Raw genomic sequence first — 17,261 nt, forward strand, 5'->3', positions numbered from 1 at the left:
ATGAACTTGGTGTTAAACTTCAAGTTTCTCTCCAACTTATCAGCTTGAATGTAACCGAACCCACAGGATCTCAGAAGCAAAGCAGTCAAGCCTGGTTGGTACATGGATGGCAGACCGCCAATCATGGAAAGCCTGGTGTTGATGCCCTATTGTAGCCAAGGTAGTGCATGAGTGATAATTGTGTGTTTAGGTTAATTTAAGTACACCTTTTGAAGATAGTTGACATCCTTACTTAATTGTCCTTTTATTGAGGCTCATCCTTGGTCACCTCGCTGGGGTCTTAATTCGCCTTTTTTTTGTTTGTTGGTTTTTTGACCCGCTCAACAATTTCTCGACTTTGAACAGGCCGCAACTGTTTAACAAGTTTTTTTTATTTTCATTTTTCCCACTTTCCTCACTCATATCTTCGAATGCCTGATTAGCATACCTACAAATCGCTGGATACATTGCAATGCTTCTCCCGGAGCCACCAGTGTTTGTGGATTTATTTCATTTCTGCAGATGCCATAACCTCTAGAATCTCTTCATCTGAGCCGAATTTCAAAATTTAAACTTCAGAATGTAACTTATCAGCAGTTCCGAATGCTTATTTTATTTTATTTTTTTAAGTGTTCATTTGTCCAATTTGGCCATTGTTTGACATTCCGGGCATCTCCAGGTGCATGGTGTTTATACGACCGATCGGCGATCGCTAATCGATTGCCAAGCCAGCTGTTTCTTAACGGTTTTGCTTAAGTGCTTACTTGAGTGCTTAAGCCACTTGACGAGCTTGATTGTTCGTTTCCAAGCCATGGCCATACATGGCAAAAGTATTCGCACAGTCACTGAAAATATCGATCGACTTGGAAAAAAAGTTCAGGCCCGACTCACCTGTTTGGCCCTGCATTGTCGGGTGGTGGCTCACCCACTGAAAATTTGCAATTTTACTTCACACGATGTTTCCCCTTTTCATACGATCTTTCATTGTATGACCCGTCACTTCGACAAAGATGCATATAAAAATTAATTGAACTTTTCATTTTTAAAAATTTCTTCAACCGCTTGGTTGCTTAAGCGGTAAGCAACTTGGTGAGTGCTCTTTTAAGCTTTACACCATCACCATTGCCATTGAAGTTTGTAGAGAACAGAGAGTTCTCCATGGGGACATTTCCAGAGTTAAGAAGGCAAAATAAATTGAATGATTACGATGAGTAAAAAAATGTTTTCAGTTGTTACAAAGCAATGAATCGCCACATCATGGTAGGATAGCCGAGAGGTAAGCACACTCGCTTTAAGATGTCCAGCCTGTGTTTGAATCCTGACCCAGCTATAAACTGTCATCCTGGTGTTTCACAGGCAGAGCGATTCATCGATATGTGTGCTGTCCCTCGGGTGGAAGGTAAACTGCATGTTACATCTGCAGGAATCCCCCCTTTCCTCTCCACTTCCTCTCTTTCTCCCACCACTCTCCCTGTCTCTCCCCTTCCCCTCTCTCCCTCCCTACACCCCTCCCCGCTCTGTTAAGGACTCAGTTTAGTTTTGAATTTAAAAGTTTCCCCAGAGTGTAGCATGTATGAATCGGATTTGGAGTGAGCCGGTCTGGAAGGCGCTAAGGTTGCTGCATGTGCAGGCAGGCCTTTGCCAGGTAGATAGCATGGGTTTTAAATGCTCCAGCTCAGTTTTATATCGAACCTGGTGGTTAAAAAGAAAATGTTGCCGTTTGGGCCCATTTTATCTGCCTTCTCTTTTCCTCCCCACATGGTTAGCTCCCCCCTAATCCCCTCCCCCTTCTCCCTCGCCTCTCTCCTCTCTCTCTCTCCCCCACCCTCCTCCCGGAGTGTATAGTGATGTTTGGTGAGGCAGCACTCTCCCTGCTCTCCCCTCGCTCTTATCCACATCCTCTCTCCCCTATCCTCTCCCCCCTCCCCCTTCTGTTAAGGACTGACGGTTTAGGTTTGAATTTAAAACTGCTTCCCCAGTGTGTGGAGTGATATGCACGACTCTGATTTGGAGTGAGCCATCCAGAGGGGTGCAAAGGTCACTGCATGTGCGAGCAATCATGCACGCAGGTAGGCCTTTGCTGGGTTGATAGCGTGGTTTTTAAATGGTCCCACCCGGTTTTATATAGAACCCTGCGGGTAAAAAGAAAATGTTGCCGTTTGGGTGTTTTTTATTGCCCTTCCCTTCCCCTCCTGTCAAGCCGACTTCCCTTCCCCTCACGCTTACCTCTTCCCACCTACCCCCCCCCCCCATGGACATCTCCAGGCAGTCTCCACGTGCTGTAATTAATGTGCCGTTATAACGTACCCCATTTCATTAAATCCTGTATTACCCACACCCTCCCCTTCTCCACAAGTCCCACTACCAAACCCAAGTCCAGAACCACCATCCCCTCATGCTTGCCTCCCCCCAAACTCCCTCCCCCTTCATCTCTCCCCCGTTATCTTCGCTCCCACCCCCCTGCTGGAGTGTGTATGACGACGCTCTCCCCTCCTCACTCTTCCATCTCTATCTCACCCTCTCCTCACACTTCTACCCCTCTTCTCCCCCTTCCCCTCTCCCCTCCCTTAATATTCTCATCAGCAAAACAATGGGTTGTATTTGATTTTAATTAATAGATCACATGGTCTGGTGACAATATTGGATTGAGCAAAAATCTTTTTAAAACATTCTTTTCTTTTGAACTGCTTCATAAATCGATGTGAAACTTCACAATTATGATCTATTATTAGGTCAGCTCGCTGACCTAATATAACCGTTCAATGTCCTCAGGTCCGTCCGTCTGTCTGTCTCAACAATTTTTATCTTTCTATCTCCTCCAAGACGTCTCGGCCGATTGAGTTCTAACTTGACACGATGATAATACTAGTTGCTCTCTATAGATCGTCTGGTCCATTTTTCTCCTTGGGGTCAAGGTTACAGGGTCATCAAGTGTAAAATGACCGATTGGTCGAATGGCCTATAAGGAAGCATCGGACGGCGATGATGCATAATGGGTTTCATAAGGATTATTAAGAAGATTTAATTCGACCAACTAGTTTCTCGTTACCTCTGTCGTCTGGCCCTGTTTATTGGGCAACACGAGGTCCGCTGGCTTCAACATGGCTTCGCGCGGTTATTTTAACTTCTATTTAAATTCTGTTTTCACTTTCGTAGTCGCTAAGGTTGATTAACACTCAGTTGCATTAAGTTTTGTATCCGATCTGACAGTCAAATCCGCTCGGGTGTATTATTCATGGGGAATCCATGTTTTAAATTTCAACCTCATCGAAGCCAGAATGATTCAATATGTTGAACGTGTGTTCAAGGATTTCAGTGAAACTTGGTCCGAGTATGTATAATCACGTAGTAATGTAGACCGAGGTGCCACGACGTTGTGCCGCTGATGCTTTATTAATAAAATGACCCATTGTGAATTGTGACTCGATGCAGATTAGTTTCAAGAGGACGGATTTGATGGGAGAGACAGGAGGGGTAAAGGGGAATTGATGGTGTTTGCTCCTCCTGCATGAAATAACCTCATTTTTCGCCTGATTGGTAATCCATTTCTCAAGTGGATTTTACTTGTAAAGATATCGTTTTTGGGTTTTTTTTTTCTCGGACTGACCACTTTCCATAGATCTCAACTGCTTCTTCGAGTAGCACCTTCCAACCTTGTGCATTTATCAACAACGATCTCCTTAGTAACCTCGATTTTTTTTTTTCTAACAAATTTCGAAATGGTGAACTTTGAAGCGTACACATTGCTCCCACGAAAGTGCTTCAACATTCCATGCACTTCCGCAGAATAGAAATCGATTGACCTCCTACGTTCTATCTTGACATTAAATCGTTTGGCAAACAAATGTAATTTTTTTTACTTCCAAAAAAAAACATTCTTTCTTTCTTCCATTCCACAAAATGACCAGAACAGCACTCGGTAAAGTGCTTACCTCCAACAGGTTGAACATTTGACATTTTGTATCCCAACTATGGGCCATATCTGGATTCGGACCTGAACCAAAATCAAATCTGCGTGTTCTTGTCGCCTAACTAACTCATCCATCTTGTTTTGTGAGAATTAGTCCACACCTTTTTTGATATATCACGCTATGTATCGTTTTTCACCCCATCTCAATTGTGAAGAATCACTTTTAAGATTAAAAAATATATATATATTCTCGTATCTGCATCCGCATCTTCACCAAAATCGAATCGATTCATCCTTTTCGCAGACCCAACCTGCTCAATTAGTTTCTAACTTCTTGATATCCTGCACACAGGCAAACAAGGATGAAAATAACGTCCATCCATCTTCTGTGGCGGAGGGAATGAAGAGAAATAACTTGTGCGCAAAATTTATGTTCACAAATAAATAAAATTGGTGGCATGATTTATACCTTCTATAAACGGATGAGTGTGTGTGCGTGTGTGTGTGTGCGTGTGTGTGTGTGTGTGTGTGTCATGTGGCTCAGAATAATTTGGAGTTCAATTCTCAGTTCCGATGGAGGAAATCGATTATAACCGGGTAATCGATTCTTTCACCCAAACCTACTTTTTGACGCGTCAACGGTCTCCACGACAACTCCGCCCCATTATAATCAAATGGGCCTTTTGTGAATCTATTATTACCAAATCTCAGTAATTTTTCAAAATCTCAAATTAAAATGTAAGCAGTTTATTTGTACGTGCGGTATATGTGAGGAAACTTTTCAAACTGTCAAAGGTCAAGGTCGATGCCAAACAAAACGTATAAACCACCTGTTCGGCCACAATTAGAAAATGTATCCACCAAATTTGTTCTGTACAACAATCCATCATGAAAAATACTTGATAGGTCAAATTTTTGAAATTGCTGTTTCCATGGCAACTATTGTTTGTTTGAATTGTGTAAGTATCATGCTATGCACAACATCTTTCTTATGTTATCTTCTTTTCTTGGGTTTGTTTTCAAAACATTTTAGATTTATCTCGACCATCGTGTCTCAAATATAGATTTTTCTTGTATATTTGAAGATGTTTGCTGTGGAGTCTTGAAACCAAATTGCAAAAATGTCACACAAGAAATGCAAAAGTCCCATGTACCATATTTTCCGGTGTATAAACCGTGGCCGTGTATTTACCGCACCCATGTTTTCCACTCTCAAAACAAATGAATATATTGATCATTTTATTTTCTGATCGAGATCTCGATATACGTTTATACATTAACTTTGTGCAGAACAAAGTGACGGAGGTATCAGCATACTTACTCCCATGTCCGCTTAATTTCGTCTAACAGTCTTATTTTCAAGAAGTTGAAGAGAGAGCAGTTGATACCAAGAAGTTTTAATTTTTCTTTCTTATTTTAAAAAATATTTTAGAGGATTTCTTTTGTTCCTAGAAAAAGGATGAAAAGGGATTCATACCGGTATCGTACATATTTCTTGTGGATTTGTGGCCCTGAAAAGGGCCGTTTGGGTTTGATGAAGCTTTTCAGCTAAACCCAAAGAAATCCTCGTCAACGCTTTCCTCATCGAAGACGGCACGAAACTCCTTGTCCGAATCAGGGTAGAGCAAGTCTCCGTCACTGTCACCATCATTTGCAACCTCCTCCTCTCAAATTATGTCGTCCTCTGTGCTCCTCGGAATCCGGGTCAAAAATTCCCGTGGGAAACACGTCACGAAATGTTGATTTTTCAGCTGATGAAAATACCGAGTCAGGGAAATAGGAAATTCGTCTGTGGTGGTTCCACCGAGATGCAGCTAATGTTACTCGCAACCCGGGTCGAATACAAAGGCCTGCGAAGTAAGATGGTTTGTCTGGTCGACGCGAGTAATCTGGGGGAAGCAAGTTGGGAGCTGCTGATAGAAACGAGGGAAAAACGAAGAGAACCAAAAGAACCAAGCAGCATTGGTACTTAAAGCTTCACCGTCCCATGGCTCCTCGCCCTCGAGATTCTTCTTTTAAATCCATTTTCTGCCCTTGTATGCAAAAGTACTCGGGGTTCACCTTGTCCTCGTAAACTATCTCGATCTTCGCAATGGAATGTAAATTGTATCAATCAATTCTATCAATTCTCCATCGTGGACATGTCAGTGGTCTCTGTGTTCTCTCTGTCTATGGCGAGCGGGGTAGGTGGGGTAGGTGACAAGAACAAGCTGATTCGATTTTGGTTAAGGTCCAGATGCAGATCCGGCCCATCAGTGGTTTACAAAACCTAAGCTGTTCAGCTGGGTGGAGGTATGCACTCTACCGAGTGCTGTGTTGCTACTTTGTGATTGATGCAACATACACAATGGGCAGTTCTGTTTTACTGAAGAACCAAGACACATCATACTTCAGGTCCACTGTGTGATACAAGACATGGCAAACTTACAATTCTCTCAATTGAGAATGCTTTCTTCTTTCGGCTGCTCCCGTTAGGGGTCGTCACAGCGGATCATCCGTTATGATCCGCATACTGATTCGGCACAGGTTTTACGCCGGATGCCCTTCCTGACGCAACCCTGGTCGCCTCTTACGACACAGGGATAAGGATTGGGTTTCGCCATGATTCCAGGCTGCTCTGCACTCACTCATAGCGTGGCCCAGTACAGAGCTCCCGTCCTCAAGCGATCCTCCAACCCAAGCCTCCGAGTAGCCGGATTACAGGCGCACACCACTACACCCGGTTCAATTGAGAATGCCTTACCCTCCTTATATTAAAAAAAAACTGTGCAGTAGCTTTGTTTGTTGATAAGATATAAAGTGGGTGTCTGTTTTAATGCATCTGTTTTTGAAGTACAAACAACGAGGACACAGGAGAAGAACATTTAGCCCATCATGCCTGCAATGAACATCACATGACTTGTTTTCACTGATTGTGAGAGTCACACCCTGCTATCCAGCATTTGCTAGCATAGCGTCAGCATGTAAGGAACAAGCTTGGTGGATTAATTCTGCCTGCACCGGATGTTCATGTAGAAAATGATGGATGTAAAAAAAGATAGTCACCACTCCAAGTCCCTCGTCTATCCACCCCTTCTGCTGCGCACAAACGATGATGCCATCTTGAAACTTGTCTTTGGGCAATGTCTTCCTGTTGAGCATGACATACGAGGGGAGCTTGCCACGCAAACTTATTTGAGGTGGGTGCTCCGTTGTTGGACTCCAGCTTTTGTGAATAACTCTACTTTTGATGCGAGTTCTCTTTTTCAGTTCTCTGACAAAAAGGAAAACCAGCTTCTATATAAATCCAGACATCGAAAGTCCAGACGCATCTCTCTTGAGTGTGATAAAAATTGATTTGGGTATTTCCTTGTAATTGGATAAAATTTTCACTTGTAACTCGGCATGTGAACATTTGTGGGCGTCACACATGAAACATGAGCATTTTTCTGATTTTCTTTTTTTTTATGCTCATGATAAATTGTCCTTCCTCAACTGCGAAACACTCAATAGTGTTGCAGTATTGCATGATACAACCGACGTTCTTTATCCTCCGCAAAAAAAATCTGTCGGAAGAAAACGATGCAATAAGATGCTTGGACACACGTGATGGTGAAATCACCCACATTTATCATTATGATGAAAACTTCATTATCAAATCCCACCAAGTATAATGTCTCATCAATATACGCGAGGAAGGAGGGGAGCTTGCATTTTGATTTCATGATCAAACGGCCAAAAATATTTTACGCCAATTTTAACACTTAAAAGTCTCTGAATATACACGGAATGGATTAAAGTCATTAAAATATGTATGGAATGAGGGCCTTTCTTGACTTGGGGTAATCATTGAACTTTTCAAGGTAATATCTGCAAGAGAAAAAAAGACAAGAAGACCACAGGCAATGATTGACTGCCTTCATTGGCGGTGATAAATGATGTCAAAACAATATATCCAATACCTTCAGTTAAAATAAATATGGCACGGCGAAATGTGCTCACCGGTGGTGGTGATAGGCCCGAGGACCGATCGAGCAGATTGTGAAGAAGCCAAAAGCGGCTTGAGGGGCGGACCATGCTGCAAGACTGTATCCGAGCCACTCGATAATCTCTCCAAAGAAATTGGCACCAGAAATGAACTCGAACATTCCGCCTGGTGCAGGCAGTTGGGTATTTATAAAGAGACGGCATTCTTTACAGTCACTAAGCTCGCATTGCCCATGAGGTGCAAGCAATTATTCCAGAACAAAAACATTTTTTTTACTGCGTGGTACAGGGTGGCCCCTGGAAATTATACAGTATCTCTTACTAGCACGGATCAGCTCACGACACTCACCTCTCCACACATCGTTAGAGATCGACGTCACAGATCTGCCATGTTATGATTCACACCAATCATGATACAAACATTTCTTTTGTACAAATTTATTTGTAATATTGGTGATATTGTTGTGGGCCGGGGTTCGGTGGTGATAAACGACCACGAGGTGGAGCAGTGGAGTCGTCTCCCACCGAACACCCAGAATTTAGGTCGTAACTCTCGGACAACTCTGAAAGGTCACGGGTCACTTAGAGGACCGTGGTCGCCAATATTTCGACGGCGTGACGTAGGGTCCACTTGTCTAATTCCAATTTACCTAAGTACTCACGCCGTCCAACTACTGGGGAAACCACACCCTCGGCCGACTTTGTCCGAATCGAGTCGCGATCGCCGACTCGGATCCGGCGTAACCGAGAGGAAGTTACCAAAGCCATGCCGGACCAAGTGAACAATTTACGGCGTGAACGGCTTTACTATTTCTCAATACACACCTTCCTTAGCCAATGAAGGAAAGCACAGAAAATGAGCTGGTACATTTAACAGGGGTTTTACTTCACATTAATCGGGAGGGAGACACAGAGCATAGTTATCAGGAATAAAGAAATGTAATGTACAATGAACAACACTTAACAATTTCTACTTACAGACGGTGCCCACGGACACACACACACACACACACACACACACACACACACACACACACACACACACACACACACACACACACACACACACACACACACACATACGGACCTCAATGGCCGCGGCCTTCATTTGCACCTGTCCGCCTAGTGCGGTCTGGTCGAGCTTGTCCTGTGGCGGAACTCGAACCCACCACCAACAACGCAGCACCAAGCACCAGGGAAAGAGCATCGGACGCCAGCTAGCACGAAGGTGGACGAGTGAGAGATGATGAGCCGACCGGCGATCAGCCTGAAACAGCTTCTTTGATCAGGCCACACCAGGCGAGGCAGACGCGCACAGCCAGCACGGGAACGGACCAGATGAGCACCCGCGGGTTGACAAGAAGGCCAGCAGGCCAAAACGAGGCTTCTTCTCATTATCCTCTTTATGGGGCGACCTTCTTCGACGACGGCTCGCCACTTCGTCTTATCCATCCCCTCCCATGCGGGTCAAGCGCAACGCTCTGAGGTACTCGCCTCCGGATTGGACGAGGGGTTGTCGGGTGACTCGTGGCCGCCGTTGATTGGGCGAGCTTACGGTGAGTGGAGGGAACCTCGCCCCTGTACGTGACACGCTGCACGTGGGCGATGGCGGTGATGGTGCGAAGACGAAGGATGAAGATTTAAAGATATAGAAAACCTGACTATAAAAGTAACTCGTAGCGCACACATGAAATTCCCATTAGACAGAAGGGGATGGATTCTAACTATACACATACTTATCGAAATAACTGAACTACGTGGACTCTGGCTGTTTGTGTGCAAATGGATTCCAGATTTGTAACAATATTATATTTAATTGTAATATCAAAAGGTCCAAGTGGTCTAAAGCACGAAATAGTCAAGGGTCTAAGCTGTCTAATCTGTCTGAAGGTCGAAGGTGTCTTAAAGGGACCTGAGGGGTGTAAAGGTCTAAGGGTTCTAGGGGTCAAAAGGGTATAAAATGTCTAAAGGTTAAAGGTGTTTAAAGGGTCTTTAGAGGTCTTTGGGAACTTTTGGGTCTTTGGGGTGTTCTGGGACTTCGGGTTATTTTGCGTCTTCAGGGTCTTAAAGGATCGAAAGGTACATTCAACTAGTACGTAATTAATAGACGTACGTGTATGAAGTCAGAGTGCAACCGACGTTTAAAGAGTATGTAATTAACAGACATGTCGTCAGACGGCTTCATGAACGGACCGCGTTTTTCGTTTTTATATATTTATACTAGTGTGGATCAGCGTGCTTCGTGCGCCGAACCACGTCGCTGCATAGGCGTAGGCATCTATCACCATGCTTGCTTTCTCTGGGAGTGAGGGACGGGGACGAGGGGGTGGAGGAGTGTAATATGGTGGGTGTGGGTGAGTAGGGGTGATGGTGGATCAGGGGTTGTGGGGGAATAGTGGAGGGTGGATGGTGCTTGAGTTCGGCCAAATATATTTTGTGTTCTGAGTGAATATATATTGTAAATCAGAAGTCAGAACCCAACAGGTATAAACGAGAAGGGCACTCGGGAGAGCGCATACCTCTGCCACACAATGCCTGATCCACGAGAACATATCGGGCCCAACACATTTTTGAAATATCTTGCTATATAATCATTTTTGGCCCAATCTCTCAATGGTGAAGAATCACTTTAAATATTAAATAATTCTCGTATCCAGATCCGGATTCGTATCTTCACCAAAATCGAATCGTCGTGGTCACACACCCAACCCGTCCACCAACTTTCATCCGAATCCGTCCACAACTTTTTGAGATAATCTGCACACAGACAGACAGAGGGGTGAAAACATAACCTCCTTCACCTTCGGTGGCAGAGGTAATAAAATGGAACTGAACACGAATTTATGTTTATTTTAAACTATCTGTTGGAGTTGGACGGCGAAGACAACAATTTCTATCAAAAACTGGACGAGAAATTCGAACTGCCAGCAGTCTACTTCTTCTTCTTGCGTATGGCAGCTTTGCTGCCGGGGTAGCTATCATTTCTTGGAAGCGCGACTGTGTCGCTGATGCAGTGCCCCTCCACCAGTACACACACTGAAACTGGTACTCATTTCGCCGACCTCGGAAGGATGACAGGCTGAGTCAACTTCCTGGTGTATTAATTAAGAGGTCAACAGGGCTTGAACTCAGGACCCTCAGATCCCAAGCCGCAACCCTAACCACTAAACCAACACCAGGCTCACTGCCAGAAGTGCAGAGCAGACATGTCCTCAACACGCCGCTGCCCTTGAACTTCCAGCCGAGTTTTTATGTCATAGATTTTATTTTGCCAATATCTATTAATCAACTCAAAGTAACAAAAACAATTAGCAGTGATGAATACAGTTGTCATGAATGTGTTTCTTAGGTAAGTTTTATATATTGTTACGGTTGTGGAAATTCGCAAACCACCATTCAGGTCCCGTAGGTGAGGTATCTCTGTAAGTACATGTGTAGTTATCCCCAAACCCGTTGTTTAGAGGGAATAAATGTGATTCATTCGGGCTGCGACGCTTTGAGTCGGTCGTTTTTCTTTCTCTATCATTTATTTCAAACAAAAACCAACGAGGACGCTCGGTGGGCTTTTCGCGCCATTCTTCTCCGCGCTTGGTGTGAGGGAGGAGAAGCGAGGGGAGGGCAGCTGGCGCCCGATTGGTGGATGCGCGTGTGACGCGGCCAGGGAGGAGGAACGCCCCTCTTCGAGACCTTTCTCGAAGCGCCTCAAAGGGGGTGGGGCAAAGAACGGGGTGGAGCGACGGGGCGGAGCCCCGCGATATAAAAAGGGATGGCTCTGCGAAGGTTGTTGTTGTTCTTCTTCTTCCTGTTCCTGTTCTTCCTCTTCCTCTTCCTCTTCCTCTTCCTGCCGGCCTGTTGATCCCTGTGGAGCCCTTGATCCTGATGAGCCTTGGACCTTTTGGACAAACGACGGTGTGAAGAGCGAGAGAGAGAGAGAGAGAGAGAAAGCTCCTGTTCGAGGGTTCGCCGGAGTCGGTGTGGTCCCGAGACCCCGCTGCTGGGACGGAGCGTCCGCCATTTCCTCTGCCTCTCGGCCCCGAGTGTCGACGATTTCTTCCCCCACCCCCCCCCCCCGTCCGCACCGAGAGAGCGCTGAAAACCCCGTTCATTCCCCAAAACCCCGTTCATTCCCCAAACCCCGGTCCGTGGCGTCGAACGGCGACATGTGCCGGCGCGAAGCACGAGCTCGCCGACAACGCCGGAGGAGCTGGAGCTGAGGGCGCGGAGAAGGACTCTGTGCGCGCACAGGGAAGTGACCACTTCTATTTCTTTTCGGGGTTTTTTGTATGGATCTTGTGGCGCCGTGTCTTGTGAAGTAAAACTGTACAAGTGTTGCCGTGTGTTCGCGTAGTCGGTTGTAGCTCTGCGTCGTCGTTGCTTTTATTGTTTTCTTCTTGCATATGCTTTATGTGCATTTCTGATTCTGTTTGGCTGTATATGTGTGCTTTGTGTCTGTCTGTGTGAACTTGTTCCCCGTTTCGCTGCGTCCTTCCCTTTGTTGAAACTCCATCTTGCTTCAAGTCACAGGTTCGTCGTGGGCTTAATACGCCCGATAATTAATCGGAACCGTCGAGGCCGACGATAACACGGCTCGGTTATCCCGATAGTACGGAACGGGTCGCTTAAGTGGCCCGTGCCCGGAGTCAACCTGCGGCGAGGTACGATCGCCCGGTTTACCATCCGCGTGGGTACTTAGGTCGGTCGAGTTTGGCAAACAACCCTATCCCACGCGGGTGGCCGATTGGCATGATCGTGGTGAGGCCGAAAGGCCCCCCCGTGACTAGCTCCCGGCGTTAGTCCAAGAGGGTCACGACAGAATTGTCCGTCCGGTGGGCGACGTGCCGCGATTTGAGTCACGTGGCCGATCGCACGCCGGCGGGCGCGAATTCGCAACAATACCATATAAACAACATGGTGGAAATTTGAAAAAAATTTAAAGATGTTTTAGTCACAAATATACCTATATACATAACCATATACATTTGTTCCATAATAATAAGATAGATGTAGATATACAGTGCCTTCAGAAAGTATTCACACCCCTCGATTTTTGTCATTTTGTTGTTACAGCCTGAACTTAAAATGGATTAAATAATAAATAAAAAAGTCACCAATCTACAAAAAAATACCCCATAATGACAAAGTGAAAACATGTTTTCAGAAATTTTTACAAATTATTAAAAAAGTTAAAGACTGAAATGTCTTGTGTAAATAAGTATTCAACCCCTTTGCTTTGGCAGCTCCAAATCGAGCTCAGGTGCATCCAATTTTCCTTTGATCATCCTTGATATGTCTCTTCAACTTAAATGGAGTCCACCTGTGGCCAAATCAATCGATTGAACATGATTTAGAAAGAAACACACCTTTCTATGTGAGGTCCCACTGCTGACAGTGCATGTCAGAGCAGAAACTTCACCATGAAGTCCAAGGAACTGTCCATAGAACTCTGACGTGGAATTGTGAGGAGGCATACATTTGGAGAAGGGTATAATACAATTTCTAGAGTGTTGAAAGTTCCCAAGAGCACAGTGAGCTCTATCATTAGGAATTGAAATGAATATGGAACGACCCAGACTCTTCCTCGAGCCAGCCCTCTGACCAAACTGAGCAACCAGGTAAGAAGGACCTTGGTCAGGGAGATGCCCAAGAACCCAATGACCACTCCAACAGAACTACAGAGTTCCTGAGCTGAGATGGGAGAACCTGCCAGAAGGACAACGATCTCTGTAGCACTTCACAAATGTAGGCTTTATGGGAAAGTGGTCAGATGGAAGCCATTCCTGAGAAAATGGCATATGACAGCAAGCTTGGAGTTTTCAAAAAGACACTTGAAAGACTCTGTGAGTCTGAGGCAAAAGATTCTGTGGTCTGATGAGATGAAAATTGAACTCTTTGGCATGAATGCATCGCACTACATCTGGCAGATCACCCATCCAATATACCCTACCATTGATCATGGTGGTGGCAGCATCATGCTATGGGGATGCTTTTCAGCAGCAGGGATTGGAAGACCGAAGAATAGAGGGAACAATGAACGGAGCCAAATACAGGCAAATCCTTGAGGAGAACCTACTTCAGAGTGCAAAAGACCTTAAACTGCGGCAAAGATTTACATTCCAACAGGACAATGACCCCAAGCACACAGCCAAAGCAACACTGGAATGGCTTCAGAATAAGAACGTGAAAGTCCTTGAGTGGCCCAGGCAAAGTCCAGACTTGAATCCCATTGAGAATCTGCAGAAAGATTGTTGTTCACCGACGCTCCCTATCCAACTTGATAGAGCTTGAGCAAATTTGCAAGGAACAATGAGAGAAAATCCCCAAATCCAGATTTGCAAAGCTGATACAGACATACAGTGTCTTCAGAACGTGTTCAGACCCCTTGCTTTTTCACATTTTTTTGTGTTACAGCCTGAACTTAAAATGGACAACATTAAAAAAATGTTGTCACCCATCCACACAAAATACCCCAAAATGACACAGTGAAAACATGTTTTTTTTTCGAAATTTTTACAATTTCATTCAAAATGAAAAGCTGAAAAATGTCTTGCGTCTAAGTATTCAACCCCCAGAGTGAAGACTTTGTAGAAGCGCCTTTGGCAGCGATTACAGCTTCAAGTCTTCTTGGGGATTTGTGTGTCCTACCCTGAAACACAAATGCTCCTTGGAGAGAAAAAAAATTCAGCAAAAGTCGTTTCAAATTAATCCAAATCTATGGGAAATTTATATATATATATATATATATATATATATATATATATATATATATATATATATATATATATATATATATATATATATATATATATATATATATATATATATATATATATATATATATATATATATATATATATATATATATATATATATATATATATATATATATATATATATATATATATATATATATATATATATATATATATATATCTCCTGGTGTTGGCGCAGTGGTTAGGGCAGCGGCTTGGGATCCAAAAGGTCCTGAGTTCAAGCCCCGTTGAGCCACTGAATTAATACACCAGGGGGTTGACTCAGCCTGTCATCCTTCCGAGGTCGGTGAAATGAGTACCAGTGTACTGGGCCGGTGTATACCCGGTTAAAATAGGTGTACCATATCCCTGTGTCGTAAGAGGCGACCAGGGTTGCGTCAGGAAGGGCATCCCGCGTAAAACATGTGCCAAATCACTATGCGGATCATCCGGATGATCCGCTGTGGCGACCCCGAACAGGAGCAGCTGAAAGAAGAAGATATATATATATATATATATATATATATATATATATATATATATATATATATATATATATATATTTTCAATCGGACAAAAAAAAAATTGTACCTGGGTGTTGTACAAGGCAACAGCCCGCTGTTTGAATCGCTTCCTCTATGGTTTTTTTTGCTGTTAAGAAATATGATTTTATAATTTCACAATACAGTACTCCATAACAGTATATTTAGTAGGCTAATGCTGTCTCTGTCTGTTCCGCCCCAAAACACGGAAACGCCCCTCGGAGACAATACATTACGTAAAAGTTGCTTCAAATTAATCCAAATATCCGGGAAAATTGTCATACTGCCTCAAAAATGAGCTCTTTTAACCGACGCAAGAATCAAAGGCTTTCTTTTACTTTTGTATTTCTATCGTGGTTTTAAATTTATTTATTTTTTTACCATGGCTTGCAATTTCAATTATTTTTTGTTTGTTTAAAAATAGTTTTTTTTTTTAATTTCCAGGATATAAGGCTCATAGTGGAGCTACCACACATGGACATGTAGATCAACACACGAGATACAACACAGGACTGTCAGACAAGACAAAAGCACAGCCACTGAGGTTGGGGGAAGTGCCGCAACTTCACGGGACTCTCTGGGTACCATCGACGTCAACAATGGCACCATCTTTCTCACCACACTCAGGAGGGCATTTACCTAAGGAGGAATTTCCTCCTCCCCATGAATGGCAACCTATGGGGATTGTCCATGCTCTTCTCCATTTAAATGCTGAACGTCAAGCAAGGAAGCAGCATGCACTATATTAAGTCTTTGGTATGACTCAGACGTGGTTTGAACCGCCGACCACCCAGACTCGGAAATCAAATAGGAACAATATTTAGAGATTTACTTTTTGTGAACACATTCAAAGTGACTACTCTAAGGTCCAAGAACTTCAAACAATTAATTCAAGTATTTGTTACTCAACAACAAAAGTCCTCATCCATTGAGTTGCACAATTCCACAATGTCAGCCCTCAGCTCCATGAGGGTTTGCGGCCTTTGCGTAATGACATAAAAAGTCTCCAAAGAAAATAGTTGCACTGACTTAAGTCGGGGGCTTTGAGCGGCTTGTATCAATCTTTTGTCCTATCTATTCGACCACATTTGGTGTACTGTAATGTACTTAACAGACAGGGACGAAGGCTCTGAAGTGGGAACAACAGTTTTAATTCGGACACAGGCACAGCACAGCACAGCACAGCACAGCACAGCACAGCATCGGAACATCAGCGGGTCACACGAGTCTCTTTAACCACACCCCGGTGCACCCATGTATGCATGCATTATCATAAACTACTGATACGTCATCTCCCTCCCCCCTCCTTTTTTCCACAAATAAAGATGCTCAGGAGGCTTACAGACACGAGCTGATCTTAGTGTAGTAGATAGTAGAAAAATCGTTGAAATGATGATACAAGCATCAAATTTGGCACATTTGTTCTCCAGGCGATTCTAATCAAATCTGCCCGATTGGCCATTTGAAAATCCAAATTTTGAAAAAATAAAAATAAAAAAAATTCAAAAAAATTTGAAGTCACAGCTGGCTGAAATTCTTGAAGCGCAAGTGAACATCCCAGACAGAGAACCAAGGGGAGATGCAGTCATCATTGATGGCTCAGCACTTATCAATGCCCTACCTCCACACACTTCAAAGATATTTGATGACTATGCTAAAGAAGACATCATCCCAAAGGTGGAATCCTATGGTGCCAGGTACGAGAGGGTGGACGTAGTGTTTGATGTGTACAAGAAGTCAAGTCTGAAGTCCGAGGCAAGGTCGAAAAGGGGGCAAGGAATCAGAAGAAGAGTGACAGGAACCAGTAAGACCCCAAGTAACTGGAGAAGCTTTCTTCGAGATGACAACAACAAGACTGAGCTGTTTCACTTCCTTGAGGAAAAGATGTGTGAAGCACAGACGACAAGCACGGTCATTGTCACAAAATGAGAAGATGGCATTAGCAACACAAGGAAGTCACTGGATGCTGTGTCTCCATGTTGTCATGAAGAAGCTGGCACTCGAATATTTGTACACGCCAGGGATGCAACGACGGATGGTAGCAAGTCCATTATCATTAAGGCCAATGACACGGACGTACTAGTCATAGCAATATCTGTACTGCCATCCTTACAG

General features: G+C 43.9%; 1 protein-coding gene across 2 annotated transcripts in view; it reads right to left on the reverse strand.

Annotated features, from left to right (window-relative positions):
- Window positions 1–7,478: 7,478 nt before the first annotated feature.
- The window catches only part of LOC147012185 (3-oxo-5-alpha-steroid 4-dehydrogenase 2-like), a 73,765-nt gene continuing 63,982 nt past the window's right edge, over window positions 7,479–17,261 (reverse strand). For both annotated transcript variants that reach the window (XM_085856000.1, XM_085856001.1), the window contains exons 4-5: window positions 7,871–8,021; window positions 7,479–7,738 (exon numbers count right to left, since the gene is read on the reverse strand). In XM_085856000.1, the coding sequence (XP_085712126.1) occupies window positions 7,672–7,738; window positions 7,871–8,021 (218 nt within the window). In that variant the 3' untranslated portion in view covers window positions 7,479–7,671. The remainder of the gene's footprint in view (window positions 7,739–7,870; window positions 8,022–17,261) is intronic.

This window comes from Eptatretus burgeri, chromosome 15 (genome assembly GCF_056783735.1).
Source record: "Eptatretus burgeri isolate ZD-2024b chromosome 15, Ebu_testis_v1, whole genome shotgun sequence".
Classification (NCBI taxonomy): Eukaryota; Metazoa; Chordata; class Myxini; order Myxiniformes; family Myxinidae; genus Eptatretus; species Eptatretus burgeri.